Raw genomic sequence first — 25,102 nt, forward strand, 5'->3', positions numbered from 1 at the left:
CTTTTCTTTTCTTTTCTTTTCTTTTCTTTTCTTTTCTTTTCTTTTCTTTTCTCTTCTCTTCTCTTCTCTTCTCTTCTCTTCTCTTCTCTTCTCTCTTCTTTTCTTTCTTTCTTTCTTTCTTTCTTTCTTTCTTTCTTTCTTTCTTTCTTTCTTTCTTTCTTTCTTTCTTTCTTTCTTTCTTTCCTTCTTTTGAGACATAATCTCACTCCTTGGCCCAGGCTGACCTTGAATGCATGAACTTCTACTGTCATTTGTGTCTCCTTAAAAACTCTGAGTGTGAGTGTAGGTTTTGAGATTAGGTCTCCCTGTGTTGTTGGGACTGACCTTGTACTTGCTATGTAGCCCAGGCTTGCCTCATCCTGGAGGTCTTCCTGCATCAGTGTCTGGTGTGCTGGGATAGCAAGCACACGCCAGACTTACCTATCTCTCTGTTTTTGTCCTTATTTTATACGTGGGGAAAGATGGAAAGTCAGAGAAGTAACTTATCCAGGTTGGGTGAACCAGCAAGTCCTGAAGCTTGCGTCTCAAGGGAGACTTCATGTCCGTCCTTACTGATTGTCTTCAGTACTTGTGCAGGTTAAATTGCCCAGTTTAGAATGCACTTACCTCAGCTAACCTCTTCTACCTAGATGAAAATGAAACTGAATTGCTTGGTGAACGTCACTGGAGCGATCAGTATTGCTGGGATTCACTGGTACCATGGCACTGAAGGCTACGTGGAGCCCGATTGCCCTTGCCTGGCAATTTGTTTTGACAACGGGAGATGCCAAATAATGAGGCATGAGAATGACCAAAGTGAGCAATCTTTGTTTTCTAAGTTCTCCAACTTAGTGTAAAAATATTCTGAAAGTTATTCTGAAGACTTTCAGTTTTCTAGGCTAAGTTGTGACCCAGCTGCCACATTCTCCCTCCCCTCCCCCCTCCCAGACCCGGTTTTGATCGACACGGGCATGTACGTGGTCGGCATCCAGTGGAACCACATCGGCAGTGTGTTAGCTGTGGCCGGCTCCCAGAAAGTAGTCACTCAGGATAAGGACATCAATATCGTGCAGTTCTACACACCGTTTGGTGAGGTAAACGTGTTCAGAAGTTGTCTTCCCAGTTACAGCAGGCACAGCCATAATCAGGGAACGGGAGCAGAAAGTCTAGCTCACCACACCTTCTCTGAGGGACATTTGAGCAGCAGTTTCCAGATATCAAGCATGTGTCGAAATCGTGTTTTGTAAGATTTTATTATAGTTACCATTTTATAATCTGTAAGTTTAGAAATCTAAACATTTGACACAGGAAACTGCCATGAAATAGCTATTGAGGATATTTTCTCTGTGACCCAAATAAATGTCTCTTTTAAATCACTAACTTGATTAGTATTTTAATATAATGCATTTACTTTATGTTCATATTTCTGGGTTTTAATATGATACTTTAACTGTCTTTGGATATTAAACAAATACCTACCAGTACTCTTAAATTTTTCATTGTTATAATTTATTGTGAAGCGATCTATTTGTTTTCCCTTTGAGACAGATTCTCACTATATGGCCCTGGCTATCCTGGAAATTGCTATGTCGACCAGGCTGGTCTCACACAGAAATCCACCTGCCTCTGCTTTCTAAGTGCTAGGATGAAAGGTGACTACTGCAATATTTGGCATGATTTGTAGAAAAATCTATCTCAATAATGAGTCACAAATGATAAATACTAATATGTAAGCATTATTTTCATAAATACACATCATCTTACTCAGTGGTATTATTAACAGATTTAATTTTTAGAATTTTCTGGAGTAGTATTGGCACATTTGAGTCGTCTATGTTTGTTATAATAATTTCCATTTCCTCACAGCATCTGGGTACTTTGAAAGTTCCAGGAAAGCAGATGTGTTCACTGTCTTGGGAAGGAGGCGGACTGAAGATCGCTCTAGCTGTTGACTCCTTTATATATTTTGCTAATATTCGACCTGATTATAAGGTATTAAGATCAGTTATAAAACAGTGTTTTTTTGGTTTGTTTTTTAAACTAAACCTGTTGCAGCTTTTTAAACAAGAAACTAGTAGAATGTGTATGAAGCTCTTGAAAGGAGCAGCTTTTTCTTGAATTGGTTAAAATGGCTTTAAGAGTCAAGATCTCTCTGGAAACAGATGGTGCTCTCACAGGAGTAACAGAAGACCTTATTCCAGGGTATGGCTGACATGAAAGGAAGTGCAAAGGAGATAAATCAGGCACTGGGGCTTAGCAGATCCCAGATGCCATCAGCAGTCCTGGGCTCACGGAGCAAGGCAGGGGAACAGTGTTCCCAGACCCATGAGCGCGGGCCAAGGCTGCCATGCAGGGGCAGGGGAACAGTGTTCCTGGACCCATGAGCACGGGCCAAGGTTGCCAGGCAGGGGCATTAGGGAGTAAACATTCCTCTTCTTCCTCTTCCTTGTGCCTTCTTCTTCTTTTCTTTTAATGGATAAACCCCAAAGGAACCACAGAGCAGAGCAGCCCATGGGATGGAGTTCACAGAAGTCACGCTCCTCCCCGCAAGGCATGGGGAAGGGAGGAGAAGGGCTGAGTGGATCAGAGGAGGAAAATGAGATAAACAGTAGACGATTGATCTAAATCGAGCTTGGGGTTATTTATTTTATGAAAAGTATTGTGCAATCTAGGCGTAGTGACTCATGCCTATATTATCATCTCCTGGGAGATGAAGGCAGAGGGGTTGTTGAGTTTGAGGGCAACCTGCAAAATATAATGAGAGTCTACTGAAACAACCCAAGGGTTCAGAGGTGGTTAGAATGTGGCTTAGAGGTGGAGTCTATGCATAAGGCCTTGGGGTTTGATCACAGTGCAGTGCAGCACACACAGCACACAGCACACACAGCTCAGCATAGCACAGCATAGCAGAGTGGGAGAGCAGAGGGGGAAGGGGGACATACTCTTATGTATTTAATGTTTAAAAGTCAAAACACCTTAGAGAAATGGCTGGTTCTAGAACTAGGACAGAGAAAATGTAAGATATGCACGGAGCATCTTACAGTGCTAGGCAACCAGGAAGTGTTCTGATGGAAAAGAATGACATCGTAGACAGCCCACTATAGCTTACAGCAGCCAGAATTGGACTGTGGTCGGTGTATGTGAGGAATAAAAAGAAGCAATGTAGCTTTCTATGATAGCTCATTATAAAAGGAGAGTGTCTGAATAGATATGGATGTATATTTGAGTAAAAATAAATGGGAGGAAATAAACAGATTTTTCTTACAGAAGTATTCCAAGTTACATACAGTCTCTCTAGGAGGTGGAGTCCCCCACCCTTCTAGTTTGGAAAGAGAGAAAAAAGGGAGCTTTTTAGTGGCAAAGCTGGCAAACTGCACTCTGGCCACGTGAAGAGGGTTAACATCCTCCATGATGTCACGTGGAGGTCAGAGACCCTTCATATGCATAAGAGAAGCACTTCAGTTCAGTGGCATCTCTCTACACACCAGTAACTATGTAAGCACGGGAAAAATAACACACAGATCCAAACCAAAGGGACTGGCTTAAATAAGTTTTGTTCCTCTGCTGAGGTCAAATGCAGCGGACTGAGAAACCATGATAGCACAAAGGAGCCGAGGGAGACATGACAGTGGAAGATAATGTAGCTGCCGTGAGATTCTGGGATCTCAGAGGACATTAGGGCAAAGCTAATGAAGAGTGTGCAGTCTACTGTTCCAGGTTGTCACAAATGTGTCATAGTCATGTATGACACTAAGGACAGGGAAATGGAGGAGGGGTGTTTGGGAACATCGTGTCTTTATAACATTTTTGTAAAGCTAAAGTCTTTGAAAGCCAAAGTTGATGTTAGTGAGTGGTATGAGAGTCAAACATGACTGACCTTTTAGTGATAACCTTAACATAGTGCTGACAGTGAGTACAGCATATTCAAGACTCCGTGAGTGTCCCAGCACACTAGACAGAGGGAGACTGAGTGTACGTGCTCTGTTCCCAGTGGGCTCTGTGATACAGACGTTCAGTGAACAGTTGTTGCCAAAAGACCTGATCATGATTATTCCTCAGGAAGTGTTGGGGGTGGAGAAACTTCTATAATTTTATTTTGGATAAGATGTAGAAAGATAAAAACATTCTGAAAAAAAAATACAAAAACAAACAAAAAGCCAACAACCCAGGATCAGGGAAAAGACCATATCTGTTTTGAATTTTGTCTCAGAGATACAGAATCCTTTCTGGTCCACCCCCAAAGCAGGGATTAACTACTGAAAATAGTTAATTGAAAATTTTTACCCCTGAAGCTTAACCTTTACGAATTAACAAAAGTTAGACAGGTAAGTTTATTTTTGTAGAACGTTCTTTTAAAAATGTCTTTTATGGGCTGGTGAGATGGCTCAGTGGGTAAGAGCACCCGACTGCTCTTCCAAAGGTCCGGAGTTCAAATCCCAGCAACCACATGGTGGCTCATAACCATCCGTAACAAGATCTGACGCCCTCTTCTGGAGTGTCTTCAGACAGCTACAGTGTACTTACATATATATAATAAATAAATAAATCTTTAAAAAAAAAAAAAGTCTTTTATTATGACATTTAGATTTTTTCCAATAGGATCTATTTTTTTTTTTTAGCCCTGATAACCGCATCCATTACACTATTTTGAAAATAAAAATAATGTGATTTTTCTTCCCCTAACTAACTAGTCTATCTTCTTCTTTCCTCCCCACGTGTGTGCCTCCATCCCTAGTGGGGCTACTGTTCCAACACGGTGGTTTATGCGTACACCAGACCTGATCGTCCGGAATACTGTGTTGTGTTCTGGGACACAAAAAACAATGAGAAATACGTTAAATATGTGAAGAGCCTCATTTCTATCACCACGTGTGGAGATTTCTGCATTTTGGCTACAAAAGCTGATGAAAATCACCCTCAGGTAGGGAGCCTTTGGTATCCTAAGTTTCTGATGTGTTATTAGCAATGGGCAGAGCTGGGGCTCTACTTGCTAGCCTTCTCAAGCGCAGGCACTGGAGGGGGCAGGACGTTGGCTCTCCTGGGTGTCTGTCTGAGCCTGTTTCTATATTCCCTGATTCTTCCTTCCTGTCAGTGTGACATTGGCAGTTCTTGCTAACTTCTTCCACACTGAAGCTTTTTGCCTCTGAAGTATGTCACGAGTGAAAAATGGTTATCTGATGCCTAGCAGAAATACTGACGGAGTTACATGAGTTTCAGTGGCTTTTGACTTGGATAAATCTGTTCTCATTTCAGGATATAGTGCCTTAAAAGTTAACCTCATAGCACAAAGTCAAAATATTAATAAATGATGTGTTTTTAAAAAAGCATGCTAACAATTTGAGAAATTGCAAAAGTATGTATTTGAAAAGAAGACTAGCAGTGTCTTTGGCTGGGTTTTGAACAGAGATTTTGTTAAAGGTGGTTGTTTGAACAGCCCTACTTGGCTTGTTTTTTTTTGTTTTTTTTCCTGAAACAAACTGAAGCAGTAGTACAGGTGTTTTTCAAAAAGCTACAGGCCCAAAGGGGAAAAGAGAGCTAAGGAAAGCAGAGGGTGGAGCTCGGAGAGCAGGTGAGCCGGGGAGGTCACATCAGCAGGCTAGGAAGGGCGTTCATGGACTGTGGCTGGGGCAACTGGTACAGGATGTTGGAGAAGCGGAGGATGGGGCTGCTTGGGGAAAGACAGTTTATGAGTACCAGAGGTGATGCGAGCAAGAAAACAGACAAAAATCACAAAAGAGACACAGGAACTAGCAAGTTCCCAGGCCTCCCTCTAGACAGAGCCCGCAGGGAGTGGTCTTGCTGCCATCTGCCAAGACTGAGGTTTGGTCACCAAGTAGGACTTTAAAAAATCAGGGCAGGAGACAAGGCTCAGTGGTTAAGAGCACTGACTGATGTTCTAGAGGACCTGCATTGACTCCCAACACCTACACGGTGGCTAACAACAGCCTGTAACTTCACTTCTAGGGGATCCAGTACTGTCCTGTGGGCTCTGTGGGCACTGCATGTATATGAAGCACAAACATACATGTAGACAAAACATCCATACATATAAAATAAATATATGTATATACACACATATTTGTGTATGTGCCCCCCAAAATATATATAAAATAACAATCGATGAAAATAGAGGCCAGAAATTTGAAAGCAAGCAAGGAGGGGTATGTGGGAAGATTTGGAGGGAAGGGAGAAATGACGTCAGTATAGTAATCTAAAAAATGAATAATAAAAATAATAAACCTGAGAACCATAACTAGAGTTATAGAAAAATCCTTTTACATTTATTTAAAGTGTGTGTGTGCTCTCAGGGTACATCACACATGTGTCTGTCAGAGGACACGTTTCAGGAATCTGTTCTCTCTCCTTCCACTATGTAGGTTTCAAGGATTGAATTCGGGTCTCAGGCTGGCAGCAAGCCCCTTTATTTGATGAGCCATATTACGAGCCTCAGAATATGATTCGAAAAGGAAAGGAAAGGAAAGGAAAGGAAAGGAAAGGAAAGGAAAGGAAAGGAAAGGAAAGAGGAAAGGAAAGAGGAAAGGAAAGAGGAAAGGAAAGAGGAAAGAGGAAAGGAAAGAGGAAAGGAAAGAGGAAAGGAAAGAGGAAAGGAAAGAGGAAAGGAAAGAGGAAAGGAAAGAGGAAAGGAAAGAGGANAAAGGAAAGAGGAAAGGAAAGAGGAAAGGAAAGAGGAAAGGAAAGAGGAAAGGAAAGAGGAAAGGAAAGAGGAAAGGAAAAGGGAAAGGAAAAGGGAAAGGAAAGGGAAAGGAAAGGGAAAGGAAAGGGAAAGGAAAGGGAAAGGAAAGGGAAAGGAAAGGAAAGGAAAGGAAAGGAAAGGAAAGGAAAAAGGGAAGGAAAAAGGGAAGGAAAAAGGGAAGGGAAAAAGAAAAGCGTTTCTGTGCCGAAGGCCTAAGCGTGGCTGACAGGGACAGACTGCTGAAAGTCAGGCGGGCATTGGCGTTAACCTCCAAGCACTACTCCCCCGGTCCCTCCTTGCTTTCCTGCGTGGCTCCCAGAGCACAGGCAGCTGAGCTCCCAGCTCTGAGGTAGTAGGTTGGGAAGTCTCAGCAGAAAGGACCACATGCAAATTGAGAATCTTTTAAAACAGCTCTACCCAACCGCCTCACAGGTCATGGCAGCTGAGGCCCACCGATGGTCAAGTAGGTAACATAGACTTTTTAGCATCTTGTTCCTAAGTATAGCAGTTGGAAAGGCAGCACAGATATTTGGGGAAACATCCTATGTAGCAAGAAATGCCAAATATAAACACAAGTAGAAAAGAATTGGGGGTTGGGGGAACATAGACTAGGAGGGGACAGTTAAGGTAATTTGTTTTTGTTTTTTGAGACAGGATCTCTCTGGGTAGACTTGTCTTTTTTTTTTTTTTTTTTAAAGATTTAATTATTTATTTATTATATGCGAGTACACTGTAGCTTCAGACACTCCAGAAGAGGGAGTCAGATCTCGTTATGGATGGTTGTGAGCCACCATGTGGTTGCTAGGATTTGAACTCAGGACCTTCAGAAGAGCAGTCGGGTGCTCTTACCTGCTGAGCCATCTCACCAGCCCCTAGACTTGTCTTTTATGGAACTCACTATGTAGACCAGCCTGGCGTCGAACTCCTTGAGATCCTCAGGTCGATGGTTCCTGAGTGCTGGGATTAAAGGTGCATGCCAGCATGCTTGTGTGTCTGCTTGTCTGTGCACCACAAGCATGCCGGTGCCAATAGATTCCAGTAGAGGGTGTTCGGACCCTGGAAGTGGTGTTATGGGTGGGTGCTGGGAACTGAACCCTGGTCCCCTGCAAGAGTCACAGCTGCTCCTGCCCATTGCTCCAGCCCAGGAAGAGCAATTCAAAAACACCATTGTCTCAGAACAGTCATTGTCTATTCTCACACAGGCCAGAGACTTCCACCCATAGAGCAAGAAAAGGACATATAGAAAAGGAGAGACTTGGGAATTACAAAGATGATAATCATGTTGAAAAGTTTGCCAGGAAGGTTGGACAATAAAGGGAAGGAAATAGTAAGGAACTAAAAAGACAAGGAAATGGCAAAAATAGGAAATGAAAGTTTACGATTTGAACACTATTCACTAAAGAGTTAACAGGCAAATGGAGTCTGGGGGTTGAGGTGGCCCAAAGAGTAAGCCATGCTGTGCAAGTGTGAGGAGGGAGATAGACTCCCTAACAGACACATAGAAGCTGGGAGCCAAGACAGTGCACCTGTACTCCCCACACTGGGGAGGTCAGAGAGGAAGTCCCTGGGGCAAACTGACTGGCCAGAGCAGCCAAATCAGCCAGTCATGGGTTCAGCAAGAGATCCTGCTTTGGTAAATAAAGTGCACCATGACACACCTTCCACATGCATGTGCACAAACATGCACCCCCATGTGTGAGCACAAATACATATGCACACTACAGATGGAGAAAGGAAGGAGGGAGGGAGGGAGGGAGAGAGGGAGGGAGGGAGGGAGAGAGAGAGAGAGAACAAAAAAAGCAAAATTCCCTTGAGGTTTTCCATGAGAAGAAACCTAGCTCAGTGACTAAAAATGTTTCCACATTGTGAACATCAGTGTGAGCTTCAGGACACTGGGGATTAAACTGACACAACACAACAAAACAAACCCACAAACCCACCACGTCCCCCTCACCCACCGCTTTTCAAGAGAAAGCAGATTTCATAAGATGAGACCTTAGGGTGGCGTTCAGCTCGTCATCAGCTTGGAGAATTGCCCTCAAAATTCCAAGGGAAAATGCTTCCCTGTCTAGGATTTCTCATCGTAAGCAAACTACTCATGTGAGAGTGAAGTTCTGACCTTTTACATGTGCAAGGTCACCAACACTTTTGCTCCCAAACTTACCTATCTTAGGGAGTTATTTCCTGATAAAGGCCCAAGATAGGAATAAAGCAAGAGAGAGGAGAAACCCGGGAAGCCCGAGCCCCGTGGTGAAGAGTGTAGCAGCTGATCACGGAGAGGCATATCCAGGGCTCCAGTGAGAGGCCGGGCTCTGAGAGAAAGCAGGGTGCACTTAGTCAGTCCATTGTCTTCTCTCAGATCTCCTGGGAGAAGATATGCTTAGTTGGGGCGGAGTTGGAGATTCAAGTTAGTAATAAATACACAGGAAGTGAAGCATTGAGAAAAATGCCAAACCCTAACCCTGAAACCTGCAGCAAGGACAGTACAGTCTGCCTAAAACGTAAGTCACAGCGTGGTGGAGGGGTCGCTGTGAGAGTCTTTGTGTGGTTGAAGTGGTGTGATCACCGAGACTTCACACTTCAGAAGCTCCTACCAACATGGTCCCTGAAGCGTGGGGCAGGGGACTGGGGAGGAGGATGGAGAGAGCGAAGGGCCTTCCATTCACAGTGGGAAAGCAATGAGACCGAACGGAGCAAGCTGGAGCACTGGGACGGTGCTCCCTGGAAGCGGTGCATGTGGCTCCTGCCTGTCATTCTAGTTAGGAGGTTGTGGCAGCTGCAGCAGAAGGTTGCCAGGGTTCGAGAGCAGCGTCAGTTACAAGGTGAAGTCTTGTCTCAAAAAAACACTGGAAAGGAAGACCCAACGATCATTCATCAAACAAAAAGCATGCTGCTTAGAGTTGGGACGTAAGTAACAGAAGGGAGCATTAGAGTGGTGGCTGTCAACCCAACAGTGGCTCTCAGCCTGTGGGTCGAGACCCCTTGGGAGTAGAACAACCCTCTCACAAGGATCACAAGGGTCACATATCAGATATCCTGCATACTAGATACTTACATAATTATATTACATTCATAATAGTAGCAAAACTTCAGTTCTGAAGTAACAATGAAAATAATTGTATGGTTGGGGTCACCACAACATGAGGAACTGTGTTAAAGGGTTGAGAAGCGAGGGGGTTGCTAGTTTTTGTTTTGTTTTGTTTTTTTGTTTTTTTAAGAAATCCTGTGCATTATTTTCTTTCTGGAAACGTATAAACTGATGTGATTATTAAGCAGAAAAGTTAAAAGCACATCTTTGTGTTATGCTAAGGCAACAGGAAGCCTATTTAAGTAGTGGATGGAAGGGATGTAGTCTGTTATCACTAAGTTTACTTTCATAAAGTTAAACGAGGTTTGAGGCATTGATAGGAAAATATATAGCTAACACACGGAATTTATATGAAATTACTGAGCTTGTTAGGAAAACGTTTAAGTAAAACAGTATTGTCAGTACATGATTGAATAACTAATAGCTAAGATGAAATTTCCAACTTAGAACAGTGTGGTGTAAAATGTACATTGTGTTTTTCTTAATATCAGTCACGATTGTTTGGATATAAGCCATTGCTCCTGAATTAATTGCGTTTTTCTGAATTTCTCATACCATTCATATATTGCTTCAAAGGAGGAGAATGAAATGGAGACATTTGGTGCAACGGTAACAAACTACTTTGGCTTCTGCGTGGCTGGGATAGATGGGGAGGTGTGTGTTAAGGTGCTATAGCATCTGGGCATTTAGATGTGTAAATGATGGAAGTGGCTGGACCACTTGCGTGTGCTCTCCTAAAACTGTGGAACTTGTTAGAGTGGGAAATCGGCGGCCTTGATATAACTCATGGTTTGTAATAGTGCTGTAGATGGTCTTTCCTTTTGTCTGCTTTTCTTTGTACTGAGGTTTTATCAGTCATTTCCAGGTTAGTGATACTTGACAAAGATAAGCACGATATGTGAAGTACATGTCCTTACTGTTCACAAGCAAGAACTCTGATATTCTTAGAAGAATTCTGATATTCTTTTTTTTTTTCTTTTATCTGTTTACAGTTTGTGCTTGTTCTTTGCAATTCTATTGGCACACCCTTGGACCCTAAATACATTGATCTTGGTAAGAAAATGTTAATATTTATTTCCTTTCTGATGGGGTTTTGTTTATAACAGTAACTATAAAAATCCCAAAAGGCTGGAGATATGACTTATTGGGTCGGAATGTTTGATATTAAAGCAAGAGGGCCCGAGTTCAAATCCCCAACCACCCACACAAAATCTGGGCATGACCACACATGCCTGTAACCCCAGCATTGGGGGTTTGAGATATGTGAATCTTAGGAACTCACTGGCCAGACTGCCTAGCTGAAACAACTTAAGGTTCAATGAAAGGTCCTGTCTCACACAATAAGGTGGATAATGGTAGAAAGAGATACCAACATCCTCCTTTGGCCTGAGTGAGCACACATGAGCGTGCACACCCACAAACGAATGTGCATCCGGATCACATAGTTGTCCACCTCTGCTAATGGTATTAATTAGAATGATAGTTTCTAGATGAGCATGACCATGTTTTCTGGTTGCCACGCGCAGTACCAGTTGATGCCTGTTTTCACGGTAGGTTTATCAATGCTTCCTTTCACTCTGAGAGCATCCTGGTTAAAACAGTAACCTGTAAGGGAGGCTATTGAGTTTAAAATCCACAACAATTTCATAATTGCCACGTCGCCACCATTTGTCTACATAATTGTGTAGGAATTGGCGTGCAATGCAAGGTTAGTATGTAATAAACTGGGTTGTAGAAAGAATTTTGCTCTTAAACCACTTTTATTATTAATAAACTGCTTGTAAATACTTCTCTCCCATAAAAACACTTTAGCTGCATATAAAGTAGGCTTGCTTTTTCCAGTGCTTTCTAATGAAACCAATCTATTAATAGAGAAAGTCTTAAAACATTCCCCACTTCTTTTTCTGAGGACATTTGTGACTCTCGCTGCTCCCTTCCCTCTGCCCAACAGAGATAAAAGTAGCTCTCTGGGGAGTTTTCATTCTTATTATAAGAAACTTATTTAAAACCATTAAAATATTCTCTGCCATTGCAGCTTCCAGATTTAATGTCTCTCTTATAAAATGTACTGCCATATATTAGGAATGGTGACAAAAATAATTCAGTCAAAAACAGTTGAGAACCCACTGTATTATTTTCTGACTCCGATAAACTACTCGTTTATTTTCAGATTAGATATTGAATCTTAAAATCATGTTAGTGGGAATGGAGAGATAGTTAAATGGCTAAGAGCATTTGTTGCTCTTGGAGAGGACCTTGGTTCAGTTCTCAGTACTTACATGGTGGCTCACAATGGTCTGTGACTCCAGTTGTAGGGATTCAACAACCTCTTCTGACTTTCCTGGATACCAGGCATGCATGTGATATGCATGTATAGATACAAGCATAACATTCATATACATAAAATAAGATAGATTCTAAAAACAAAGTGGTATGTCTCTTAAATGCATTTTGCTGAGGTCTGGTTAAAACAAATGATTGTTAAAGATGTAATGGCCTCGTGTTTAGGTTTTAGTAACTCATTGTGATATAATAATATATTTAACCTCTGGTCTACATGCATTGTTGCATAAGTATGTTTATATACATGTGTGCATATTTATATATATACATACACACATGCATATATATATATACATATGCTAAATTCCCTGTTAGTAAAATGCATAGCTTATAATTATTACAGATGTGTTATGTGAGTATATTTGTTATTTCTAGAAGTATTACATCCTTTATTTTGTGTGTGTGTGTGTGTGTGTGTGTGTGTGTGTGTTTGTGCTCAATAGCAAGAGTCCTTACCTACTGAGCCGTTTCCCTGAACCAAAGTATTATGTCTTTAAGGTGTTAATTTTGCCAATCTTTAGACTGTTGTTTTTTTTCTTTCAACATCAAAAGTTTTAATGTAGAATCATTTGCTATATCATGGGGTTAAACTCAAAGTGATTTTTATTCCAGGTAGACCATTTTTAAAAACAAAATTAAACATAAATCCTTCCTCTTCATTACATGATAAATACTTGAGGACAATCTATTTGCATTTTTGAGTCTTAAACTTTTTGATGTGTAGTTTCCTTGGATGAAATTTTAACCAATAGTTCATCCATTGGCTCACAGCAAACAGATACAAAGACTCAATGTTGTGTTTCATACATACATCTATATCTATATCTATATCTATATCTATATCTATATCTATATCTATATCTATATCTATATCTATATCTATATCTATACATCCCAGATCATTCTCTTTTAGGATCCCCATGAAGTTTCTATGGAGTCGGAAAACTAAGAAACAGTACCAATGCTGTAGGAGAGCTGCTAATCTAGAATAATGCTGTAGGACAGATGCTAATCTAGAATAATGCTGTAGGACAGATGCTAATCCAGAATAATGCTGTAGGACAGATGCTAATCTAGAATAATGCTGTAGGACAGATGCTAATCTAGAATGTCTGATTTGGGTTTGGCTCTTTACCTTTCTGCTTGACAGTTTCTGTAAAAATGTACAGAAACTTTACATTATACAGAGTAGGATTGGCAGGATTCCGTACTCAGCAGGAGGCGTGCTGTGGCCTCTTTAGGTGCTCTTCTGAGGAGCCAGGACCCCACATCCCTTTGTGACAGTTGTGAGCCACAGTGTGGTTGGCTGGGAGCTGAGCTAAGGAAGTACAGCCCAGGTGCTTACCTGCTGAGCGACCTCACCAGCCCCATGATCACTTTAGTATACTTCCTCCTAAGTCCTTCTCACCCTGCCCGTGACTACTACCTTCCTGACTGGGATTGTCTAACTTCTTAAAGAGCTATGTCTAGCTAAACTTTCATATCCCCAATCCCCAACAGTGTGCTTGGCCCTGACAAATGTTTCTTGAGTGCATAGACAGTGTTTATGTCATGTCATCTAAATTGAAAGTGATTCTTTAGCAACTCAAAAATACGCAATTTCAGACACTGTAACAGTCCTTAGGGGAGATAAAGAGATTATGATATTCCTTATGTATAAATAAATCAAGCTTAGTTAATCAGTTGGGCAGCACTTTACTGCTCCTGTGCTGGGTACCATATGCCCAGGTATCGTGCTGGTGACTGGGATAAATAGATGTGCGTATATAAGTATGTCTTATAAGAAATAACTATACGGGACTGGGGGCTGAAGAGATGGCTTAGTGGTTAAGAGCACTGACTGCTCTTCCAGAAGTCCTGAGTTCAATTCCCAGCAACCACATGATGGCTCACAACCATCTGAAATGGGATCCGATGCCCTCTTCTGGTGTGTCTGAAGATAGTTACAGTGTACTCATATACATAAAATAAATAAATCGTAAAAAAAGAAAAAGAAATAACTATATGTGCCAGGCAGTGGTGGCACACACCTTTAATTCCAGCACTCAGAAGGCAGAGGCAGGTAGAACTCAGAGTTCGAGACCAGGTTGGTCTACAGGTAAGTTCCAGGACAGCTAGGAATACATAGGTGTTTCAAAAAATGAGAACAAAGGAAATCCCTCTAAGTATGTCCTCAGGTGGCATGTAAGGAGAGGATAGCACTGAGAGAAGGAACAAGGCCCAGAGTGACCCGAGAGTACCAGCCTGCCTGTGCAGCAGTCATTTTGGTGGGTTTCTAGTGATGGTTTCCATGTATTCCCGAGAAGGCTAATTTGATAACAATATTCCTGTTTTCCAGCTCTTTAAAGTGCTAAGAAATGAATAAGTGGCAAAGCGGGGAAACCATTATGGACACAGGAATTTATTCAGCCCTCAGCATTAAAATATTACAAGCAGGTTTTTCCTAAATGTGAATTCCTAAATTGTTTTAAATTATTTTACATCCTGGCTTGGCTATTAACAACTGCCTATTAGTGTTAAGGCTCATTTGAGGGAAGCATAATTTCTTACATTTTCTCCGCAGTAATCTTTCTGCCTAGTTTGAAATTTGTTGCATGTGTATGTGGATGTTGTATGTGTGTCTGTGTATATGCATGTGTCAGCACACACATGTGTATGTATATTGAGGTCTGAAGTTGAAGTTGGAGGTCTTCCTCAATCTCTTTCTACTTTAATTTATGAGGCTGAGTCTCTTGCTAAACTTGGAGTTCTAGCTCCTAAAATGTTCCTTTGGGACTGGAGAGATGGCTTAGCAGTTAAGAAAATGGGATGCTCTTCTAGAGAACTTGGGTCTAATTCAATTCCAGGGGATCGGATGCCCTTTTTTGGCCTCCAGGGGCACCAGGCATGTATGTGGTGCACAGACATACATGCAGGAAAAATACCCATATACATAAAAAGAAATAAATCTTTAACAAAGTTGATCTTCATTTTCAATATGCTATTTTAATTAACTCTGAGATTTTCATATTTTGATCATGTTTAACCTCCCACCTTGCCCCAATGACTTCTAGTTCTCACTTCCAACTTTATCCTTCTGTTTTGCTTTAATAACCCACTGAGTTCAACTTGTACTGTCCATATGTTCTGTGAAGGTGTCCACTGTAGAGCAGCTCACCTACCATACTAAGACACCTGACTCTCCTTCCTACATAAGCCATCAACCATCAATCCTTAGGAGCGCAGAGTCCTGAGCCCCGCCCCCTCCACACACTGCAGTGTTGATTGGCTTGGTCTTGAGCAGGTCTTATGCAAGCACAGCTGCTGTGAGTTCATGCCTGCACGGGCCTGCCATGTCCAGAAGACACTGTTTTACTTTGGTCCCTTTCTGACCTCTTGTTCTTATGGTCTTTCTGCCCCCTTCTCTGATGGTCACTGAGCTTTGGGGCTGGGACTATATGGATGCCACATTTAAGGCTGGTGTTGGGAATGGTATCGATGTCCCTCTTGTGGCCGAGGACTCCATGAACACTTATTCTCTGTATTTTGATTAGTTGTGAATTTCTGTTCACTGCACAGAGAAACTGCTGGTGGAGAGCTGTCTTAGTTTTTGAGTATGAAGAGAAGTGCTCTATGGGTATGAAGTTAGATGACAATTTGTTATCATGTCCATTTAGTAGCATAACACATGAGGTGTATCCCTAGGCTTGCAGACTTCCTAACCAGATTTTCAGTACCATTGCTCCTCTGTGGATCGAGCAGCAGTTTGCTAACCTCCTAACATCTGTGTCACTGTTACATCATGGGTACGTGCCGGTCATTAGCGTAGCTCACAGGGTTCACAGCTGGGTGAGGCTGTTGATGCCTCTCCCTCAGCAGCAACTAGAAGGCACAGCAGCACCTTGTAGTCCTGTGGAAGCTTGCAGGAGTGAGGAGGCTTCCTGGTCATTACCAATGGACTTCTTCCATGTCCTGTGCTCAAACTGTGTGGTGTGTTACCTTTACCAATAGAGTCCTCCTATCAAACTGTGATTGGCAACCTCATCTTCGTTTACTTATAAATTTAGTTGGAATTTAATTAATCTTTTAATAAAAATCTATCAGAATTTATAAGATGGCATTATGTTCCCATGTGAATTTATTGAGAGTGCTACTATATTAATTGAAAGTATTTTCTGATATATATTTATATTTATTCTGAGTAATGACTGGGGTGCTTAGTTACATTATAAAAATTCATATAGAAAATGAAAATAAAAACAGCGATAATTACCATGCCTAATAGATCCTGATGTTTATTGAGGGTCATTCTGCTTCAGCAATTCAGAGCACAGATTCAAGAGCCGTAGAGGACCCGAGTTTAAGTCCGACTTGCCCACTGTCTAGTTGTATAACATAGACAAGTTATAATTGCTTCATAACCAGGTAGTTTTTTAAAAATCTGATAACTAATTATAGCACTGTCCACCTTATACAGTGGCTGTGAGTTAATACATATAATGTGTTTAGAAGAGTGTTTTCATGTATTTAAAATTATTAAGCATTTACTCTATTCTAGGTACCATGTTATCCTCTATTTTCTCTTTTAATCCTTAAAACAGTTCTATAGGACTGATATTGTTGTTTTCAATTGGCAGGTAAACTGAGGTTCAGAGAGAGAAACATAATTGTTAATATCATAATTATGAAGTGTTTGCAATTTGAATCCAAGATGTGCCCGACTTGTCTTTTGAAACAGTAACATTTTAATTTTGAATTAATCAGGATAGCAATAAATTCTCATATTCATGAAGTATTAAGAATAAAGAACACAGGGGAGTGGAAAGTGTGATTAAAATAAATTGTATGGAAAAAAAGAATAAAAGAACATGAATGTAACTCATAATTGTAATTAAACACTGGTTGAGAAAATGCTTTTATATGCTTTGGAAATGTTATATTTTACCAGAAAGCAGTAAAGGCTAGTGAACCTCAAACCAATTAGAGTGCAATTACCAGAATTGAAATATTCATGGTGAATTTACTAAATATTTATTAGATTTAGTAAAACGTCAGTGAGAAGACAGCCTGGCTGGCTTTAGCACCCTCTGGAGGGTTGGCTGCCATTCACCAGGCTTTGATTTTGTGCAAGGCAATGAAAGCTTTGTGCTCCCTCTAGAGGTCATTAATAGTATATGATTTGATTTGAATAGAAAAACCTTGAAAACCTGAAATTTAAAAAAAAAAAAAAAAATCCGACTCAACTTTATTGAGTTTGAGTTCCTGAGCTGTCAGTCTACTCAGTTAACAGTACGCTGCCAGGGGGAGCTTCTACTCTTCAGTTTCTAAGTGTCCTGCTGCCAAAACATGCCCCTGGTTAGTTGTGTGACAAACGTCCATAAGCCACTGCTCTCGCCAACACTGGCCTCATTGCTTTGCTGTATAAGCAGAAACAGTTCACAGTGTTTGATTATTCATGAGCTCAGAAAACACAGAGTAACGCCCCTTACGGAGAGCTACTTTGCTTTCATATATTTTGTTTGCAAGTGCATATTTAACTTTATCTTACTTAGTATTCTATTCTTAGTATTCTTAGGTGATTACTTTACCGCGTAGTCTCCCGTCTTTTAATCCACCGTTGGAGTTGCTGAGGCTCTGTGCTTCACAAAAGCATACCCAAGAGGCGGTCAGTGACATGTCTGCCTAGAAGCAGGAAACTCTTCTTCTTGTTTACTAAGTGAAGTGGAAATGCAATACAAAGGAGATCAAGAACAAAACGATCAATGTTTAGACCTGGCTGTAATTGGTACTGAGGAGGGGAGAAAGAGATTGGGCTCAGTAGCTGGTGGATATCTGAGTTGTTTCTCCATGTTGGGTATATGTGGAATGCTGTTTTGAGCACCTGCGTGTAAATTTGTGTGTGTGTTTGCTTCTCTTAACATACACCTCAGAGCAGAATTGCTAGGGAATGTGTAACTCTATAGCCAACATTTTGAGAAACTTTGGAATGTTCTTTCAGAGTATTTTACATTTTCATTTTTTCTCTATGCCCTGATCAATTCTTGCCTTACTTTCTAAAATTCTAGCTATCCTAGTGAGGACCACGTGACAAGCCAGTTGTAGTTTCCGTTTTCTGGTTTTGGTGGTGAATGATGTTGGTTATTTGTGTATCTTATTGGAGAAGTGTTCACTTAGATTCTTCGCCTTTTAAAAAGTTTTTCTTTTGTTAAATATTTTTTGGACAGTCTCATGTGTATGTTTATAGCCATTAATTCCTTATAAGATTCAATTGCTTTATTTTTGTTACATCATTTTTGGTGTCATGCCTAAGGCACCAACTGTCGCCTAACCCTGACTCAAAAAGATTTACTTCCAGGGCTGGAGAGGTGGCTCAGTGGTTAAGAGTGTTGGCTGCTCTTTCAGAGGGCCTGGGTTCAATTCCCAGCAATTATGTGGTTGTCACTGCAGAGGATCTGACACCTTCACATAGACATATATACAGGAAAAACACTAATGCACATAAAATAATAAATTACTTAAAAGGTTGCTCCTTTTTCTTTCTGTGATATTGAGTATTGAGTCTGTGACTTCTCCCATGCTGAGCAAATGATCTTCCATTGACCCCCAGACTCCTAAGTACTCTTTAAAAAAGGCCTGAGGTTTTAGCTCTTGATCCTTGTACATCACAGATCCATTTTACTTAATATTTTTTGAATGATCCTAGTAACTTTAGATTCTTGTCTGATTTGAGAGACTGTGCATATTTCAAGACTAGGTTTATTATTTCTAAAATGAGGAGTTGGGCTCAGTGGTGTGAAGTACTTTCTGTGTAACTATAGCTTAGCTGTCTTACTGTTCTTTTTAATAGTACCATTATTTGTTGCAATGACCAAAACCCATGTGATAGCTGCTTCAAAAGAAGCATTTTATACCTGGCAATATCGTGTGGCAAAGAAGCTCACAGCATTGGAAATTAATCAGATCACACGGTCTCGAAAAGAAGGAAGAGAAAGGTATGTTTTCTGATATATATTTTTAATAATGCAACCATACCGTATTGAATCCAGACATGGTTAATTATCTATTGCCATTCTTGAGAAATATACATTGCCTTGATTAATAGAAGTACTTTTATTTAATTTGAATATCTCTTAAATGGATCTATTTAAATTTACCAAAGTAAAAGAAAGTTGGCATGGTGTAAACAAAACAGAACAAGACAAAACCCCCAAATTGATAAAGGTTGGAAATCTGTGAGGATTTATTTGGTTCGGAAATAGCTTTGTGAACCACTCCACATAGTAGAGGTACACTGACATTACCGTCATCCAGTTAAGAAATGAGTATCTGACTGAAGGTTAGTTGTCTAGGGGTCTTTCTAGGAGGTGACCCTAGCATCAGTCACCAGGGGAGATGCATGCCCTTACACACAGGTATGGAGGAGGGCTTTAGGTAGAGCTGAAATGGGCATGTGGCTTCTTTCCAAAGACCTGGCTTCCAGGAGTCTGAATTGGAGTGGTTCTGGTAAGTGGGGATAAAGAGGACTCTGCCACTCAGACATGTGAGGACAAAGGGACTCCTGAAGTAAGCTTCAACATGAAGATGTGTAAATGTGTTTGGTAAACAGCAGGAAGTTCTGTATGAAGTTATTACTTCACAATCCTGAAGTTGTAGCGGACAGGAGGATGAGGCAGGAGGATTCTGAGTTTGAGACATACCAAGGCTACTTAGACTATAAGCAAGCAAGCAAGCAAGGAAGCAAGCAAATAAACTAATAAACAGACATTTACTCTTGATCAACAGTCAGACAAAATTCTCACAGCTTAATGGATTTTATTGGGACTGCATAATTTTGGTTGTTCACAATGGGGCATGACTTTGTTGAACAGATGACTTATATAACTCTAAATCTTCGCGGGGTAGTTTCTGCTTTTATGAGATTCAGCCATATCAAGAACTCTTAAAAAGAAAAAAATCAGGGTTTTCCTGTTAGATAAGATTGTTCACTGTAGTCATTCAGTCCTTAATTGTAGAGACCATGAAGCTATATAATCCTGACTTTCTTCAAGCTTGTGGCTTGTTCTTTTTTAACAGAATTTATCACGTTGATGATGTTCCTTCTGGATCTGTGGATGGGGTGTTTGATTATAGTAAAGCCGTTCAAGTAGGTGGTTTGATTTTCGTCAGCATTAGTGTCTGCAGATAAGGAAATGTTGTAATTTTATTAGAGACTTGATCAAGAATTTGGTTCTAGTAAATAGGGCACCATTTTACAATTCCTCAAACACTGTCATATCTGCTTTTTACATGGTGGCTAGGGACCCAGACTCAGGTCCTACGGCTTGTGCAGCAGTAGACACTTACCTCCTAAGCCATCTTCGCAGTCCCAAATTAAAAATGTTCTAAGTTTATGGCTTTGTGACTTTCGGGCTGCATTTATAGCTACCTTGGGCCACAGCTGTCTGTGAGCTGCGTTGACTGAAGTGTTGATAGTTTCCACTTAAGGGACTTTCACCATGCTCCTTCCCTTTCTCATGTTCCTCAGCTGAGAGATCAGTCGGTCCCTGGCAGTTCTCCAGAGAGAACAGTGACTTCTGGCTGACTGGTTTGTCAGATATAAGGAGCTATGGTTCCTGGCTTTTCTTGCTAAGCACGATGCCTGTCATTAGATCCTGGTGGTTGCAGGACTCTCCCATTTACCCTCTTGGTGGCATGTGCTTACCCCTGAGCACAGCTCTAATGGCTAAGCTTAGGCCTTTCCCCATCTGCTTCTCCCTATGTGCTTCTATAACCCACTTGTATCTTTTTTAAAGGAGTATCTATAATTAGATGTTTGGTTTATAATCTTTGGAAGGTGCTTTTAAGTAATCCCCTGGGGATCAAGATTTCATTGAAGTAGCATTAGTATTTACTTTAGTGATTGACACATAGTAGGTGCTTAGTAAATAAAATTGTTACATTGACAAATGTATTACTATATGTTTTAATAATTGCATATGGGTTTTGGATGTCCTATGTTATTCAATAAATTTTACATAAAATGATCGGTTAATTTTAGGGTACAAGGGATCCAATTTGTGCCATTACTGCATCTGATAAGACATTGATTGTGGTAAGTTGAAATAAATTCATTTTATGAATAGTAATTGTTTAAGTAACAGAGCAAGGGTAAATCAAGCATTTTGGATTTAGACTATCATCTTGTGACTGTCCTGTGTTTCTCTAAATCTGATAGAAGAAACAAGGAAGCTCTGAAGCTTGTGCACATTATTATTAATCATTTGCAAAAATAGTAACTACTTATAAAACCAGCAGGGCGATGGTCAGCCGAGAAGAGACACAGATGTGGCGTTGATCCCAGGTTGAAAGCCCTACATAGTCGGTAGCTGCAGTGGCTGCATGGAAAGTGGTGGATTTAGAGGATTTCCCCCACTGTGTGTAGCCCAGGAACTTATGCTGGCTCTGGCTGAACTGCATTCATAAAAGTTAGGATGAACTGGTGTATTTTCCAGCCAGCGAAGTTGAGGAGTCCTGGCAATATTTTGCTAACATTTAAAAAAGGAAGCAATGGTATTATGTTTTTTTCTTGAGCTCTGACGTTTGAAAACATGTGCTTCAGAAGTAGCTGATTCAGCAGTGCGTTTAAGTTGCACCAGCAGAGGCTCTTAAGGTCTGTGTATCCTATGGCTTTTCCGCTTTTCTGATAGGCTGTGCTTGAGCATCATACTGAAGAATCCTTACTCTCTGGCTAAAAAGGGCAGGAAAAGATGAGCTATGTGGCCCTTCCCCCCTTGCCCATTGCCCCACATGGCTCAAGTGCAGAGGAGTTTGAAAGCTCGTCATAGCTCCTGCTTCTCTGCTGCACCTGCTGCTGATCTGTACATTGCCATGCCTGTCCAGGAAGTGTATAAACACCCTGTGTCAGTTTTAAATAATACTCAAGGTATTGCTGCTTCTAGGTGATTTTTCTTCTTGCCGGAAGCTGATGCTCTAGGTGAAAGTTGTGGGATGAAGGGCTAGGCTCCAGGAACAGCTGATTCATACCGTGACTTTCCATTTCGTATCTGTGAAATGTAATTGAGTAGGTATTTTGGTAGCCTTTAGGCTACTCTGAATATTAACCTAAATTATAAGCAGCCTTAGAGGTTTCTTTCTTGTCAGATAAGAACCAGTGTATTACGAAGATCTAGATCTTCGTCCTGACTTCCTTCTTGAATATTCTATGAGGAAAAATTAGACCACCTACAACTGCTGTTAAAAGACTCAAGTTAGGAGATAAACATAGACTTAGCAGCAGCAGAATTGGGCACTTGCTAGGTCAGCGTCACTCTGGCTTTAAGAACATGGACATATAGAGAGACTTGTATACAGCTTGATGCTCTTATGGTAAATATGCTATGGTAACCAAAGGTCCTTTTCACAGGGGCGTGAATCTGGCGTCATTCAGAGGTACAGCTTTCCTAATGTTGCTCTGATTCAAAAGTATTCTCTGGATTGTCGAGCCTGCCAGTTATCTCTGAACTGCAACTCCAGGTAAGTCAGAGCCTTCTCCTGGGCGTTAGGCTTATGTTGGGATGGTTGGATTTGTGCAATAATGTGCTGATGGGGGAACTTGTTGAAATGGAAATCCTGGCATGTTTTTTATTTTTACTCTTGAAACTTAACATTAACTATTTAATATTTTGATACTACCTGATTTTGGGCACATTTTTCTTATAAAGTAGCAAAACAAAGAATAGTTTCTATCTTCTGTTACATTTGTTTAAAAAGTTTTAAAGTCATTTCCCCCATATTCTAGTTTTCTCATAAAGGTGTCTTGAAGAAGGACTATAGGCAGTTTGACTTCAAGACCACTGAAAGTATTTTATAATTTTTCCTCCCCAATCCTATGACTTGTAGTCGTCTTGCTATCATCGACATCGCAGGAGTCTTGACTTTCTTTGACTTGGACACTCGGGTGACCGACAGTACAGGGCAGCAGGTAGTTGGCGAGTTGCTAAAACTGGAACGCAAAGACGTCTGGGATATGAAGTGGGCTAAGGACAATCCCGATTTATTTGCAATGATGGAGAAGACGAGAATGTATGTCTTCAGAAACTTGGATCCTGAGGTACAGAAAAGGATTAAGTGTTAACAGTCTATAAATAATAAGCCAAATTCAAAACCTGATATTCCTCCCTTTTTCTTTGAGAAATGTAGTGGGTTTGCTGCATACATTTGTGAAAATAAGTTTAAATTTTCTGTGGGGTTTAAAAATATTTGGTTCAAAGTGGGAATGATACCTTTGCTCTCTCTAAAAGGCATTTCCTATGCACTTAACTTATTCTTTTAACAGATGAACTCATAGCTGGCCAGGGAGTCACGTGCTTGTAATCCCAGGGTATGAGAGGCAGAGGGAAGAGAGGCCAGCCGGGGCCATCTAGGACCTTCCAGGCCAACTTGGACCATGATTCAGACCTTATCTGAAACCAAAACTGAGCCCACCAACATGGAATCATGACACTTAATAAATAGTCCTGTTTTCTTTTTCTCTTATCAAAATTCAAAGAAAAGTAAAGAAAACCACCAGGTTTATTGCTGTCTGTTTGAAATGGCCTTGTCTCTTCATTCCCCTGTGCTTATGTGACTAGAATATGCTTACCTCACCTCTCTTATACTCCAGGCCACTGACTAATCTGCACCCTTTCTGTACCCAGGTCCCTCACACACATCGTGACTGCCTCTTCCTTCTGTCCATTTCATTTTCTCATTAATTTTCACCTCCGTCAGCTGATGTTTTTGAAAGAGTTAACTTTTTATTAAAGCGTTTTCATAAAATGCTTATAATAAAGAATTCAAGCATGAGAGTTAAGAGAGCAAGAGAGGTACTAAAAAGAGAAAGGCATTCCAAAGAGCATGGCACAGGCCTCTCCAGAGGGAACCACACCCGTTAGCTTTTCTGGTCTGGATTCTCTGTCCCTCAATCCTCTCTGGACCAACACTTACCCGTGTGCTTAGACAGTATAAAATAAATCGATCTGTGTCTTAATCAAAAAGATCATTCTTAAAAGCAATTTTGGATTACTAATGATTTTTCAGTGTGGAATTTTCTGTTTACTTCACTAGTGTAAATCATGAGAGATGGGCTAATGTCTCAATTATCCATTTTGATTTGTTTGTTCTTGGGAAGAAATTGCATACTCATGGCTTCGAGCTGTCAAAGTTTTTCTGCAGCCGTTTGCTTAGTGGTGAGCTGTTGCTCTTCTGAAACACCAAGCTGTTTGTGTATTTTTCTCTTTTGAGCTCTGTTGGGGCTCTTTGGGTAATGAGATCATGCATTAGAGGCCCCTAGAGGCTCTGTTAAGGCATTAAGGAGCCTCATGGTCTTTGTCATTCTGAAACCCTGAGAAATGGTTCAAAGAAAAGACAACCTGGACTACTGCCTTTGCATGGCTTCTCGCAAGGACCCAAGGGCATTTTTTCTCTTGCCACAAAACAAGTGTGGATATTTGACAGGTCTCCACAAGGATAACCTTGAAGGTGGAAGAATGCTTTCTGGATGCTAGAGTCCTTTTTCTATTCTTGGCCCCACTCCTTGTTAGACATGGGGCATATGCCCAGAGAATGGGCGCTTATTATGTTTGCACACTGTGTGCAGAGTGTGGTCAGTCTAGCACCCAGTGAAACCTTTAAACATTTGTCTAGAAGAGACTATTAAGAAGTTCTAACAGACTAGCCTTTATTTTTTTAAAAAAATAATAATTATTTTCTTTATTTGAGTTTGTTTTTTGGTTTGGAATATAACCCAATTTCTATTAAATTTAGAGCTAGATGAATTTTGAAAATAATCTCAGCATGGTCAAGAATTTATCCGTGTGCTGGTCTGTTGTCTGGCCTCTGTGCTCCTGCTTGCTCAGCTGCTGTGCTGGTCCCTCCTCCAGCTGCTCAGAGACTGAGAGACGACGCCTGGACACTGAACTACACGATGATATGCTCCTTCAGGACACGCTGTCCGTATTAGCACTCAGGAGACCAGCTGGGGTCTGACCATTGGTAGCTGG

At 40.9% G+C, this 25,102-nt stretch overlaps 1 protein-coding gene across 3 annotated transcripts in view; it reads left to right on the forward strand.

The window, feature by feature from the left end:
- Wdr35 (WD repeat domain 35) overlaps positions 1-25,102 on the forward strand; it is a 55,275-nt gene that overhangs the window by 11,583 nt on the left and 18,590 nt on the right. For 2 of the 3 annotated variants that reach the window (XM_021202791.1, XM_029540830.1), the window contains 11 exons: positions 630-795; positions 928-1,073; positions 1,846-1,971; positions 4,715-4,900; positions 10,338-10,370; positions 10,754-10,814; positions 18,931-19,075; positions 20,157-20,226; positions 21,121-21,174; positions 22,486-22,595; positions 22,962-23,172. In XM_021202791.1, the coding sequence (XP_021058450.1) occupies positions 630-795; positions 928-1,073; positions 1,846-1,971; positions 4,715-4,900; positions 10,338-10,370; positions 10,754-10,814; positions 18,931-19,075; positions 20,157-20,226; positions 21,121-21,174; positions 22,486-22,595; positions 22,962-23,172 (1,308 nt within the window). The remainder of the gene's footprint in view (positions 1-629; positions 796-927; positions 1,074-1,845; positions 1,972-4,714; positions 4,901-10,337; positions 10,371-10,753; positions 10,815-18,930; positions 19,076-20,156; positions 20,227-21,120; positions 21,175-22,485; positions 22,596-22,961; positions 23,173-25,102) is intronic. The other variant, XM_021202792.1, reaches the window with a different exon arrangement.

Source organism: Mus pahari, chromosome 7, assembly GCF_900095145.1.
Source record: "Mus pahari chromosome 7, PAHARI_EIJ_v1.1, whole genome shotgun sequence".
NCBI lineage: Eukaryota > Metazoa > Chordata > Mammalia > Rodentia > Muridae > Mus > Mus pahari.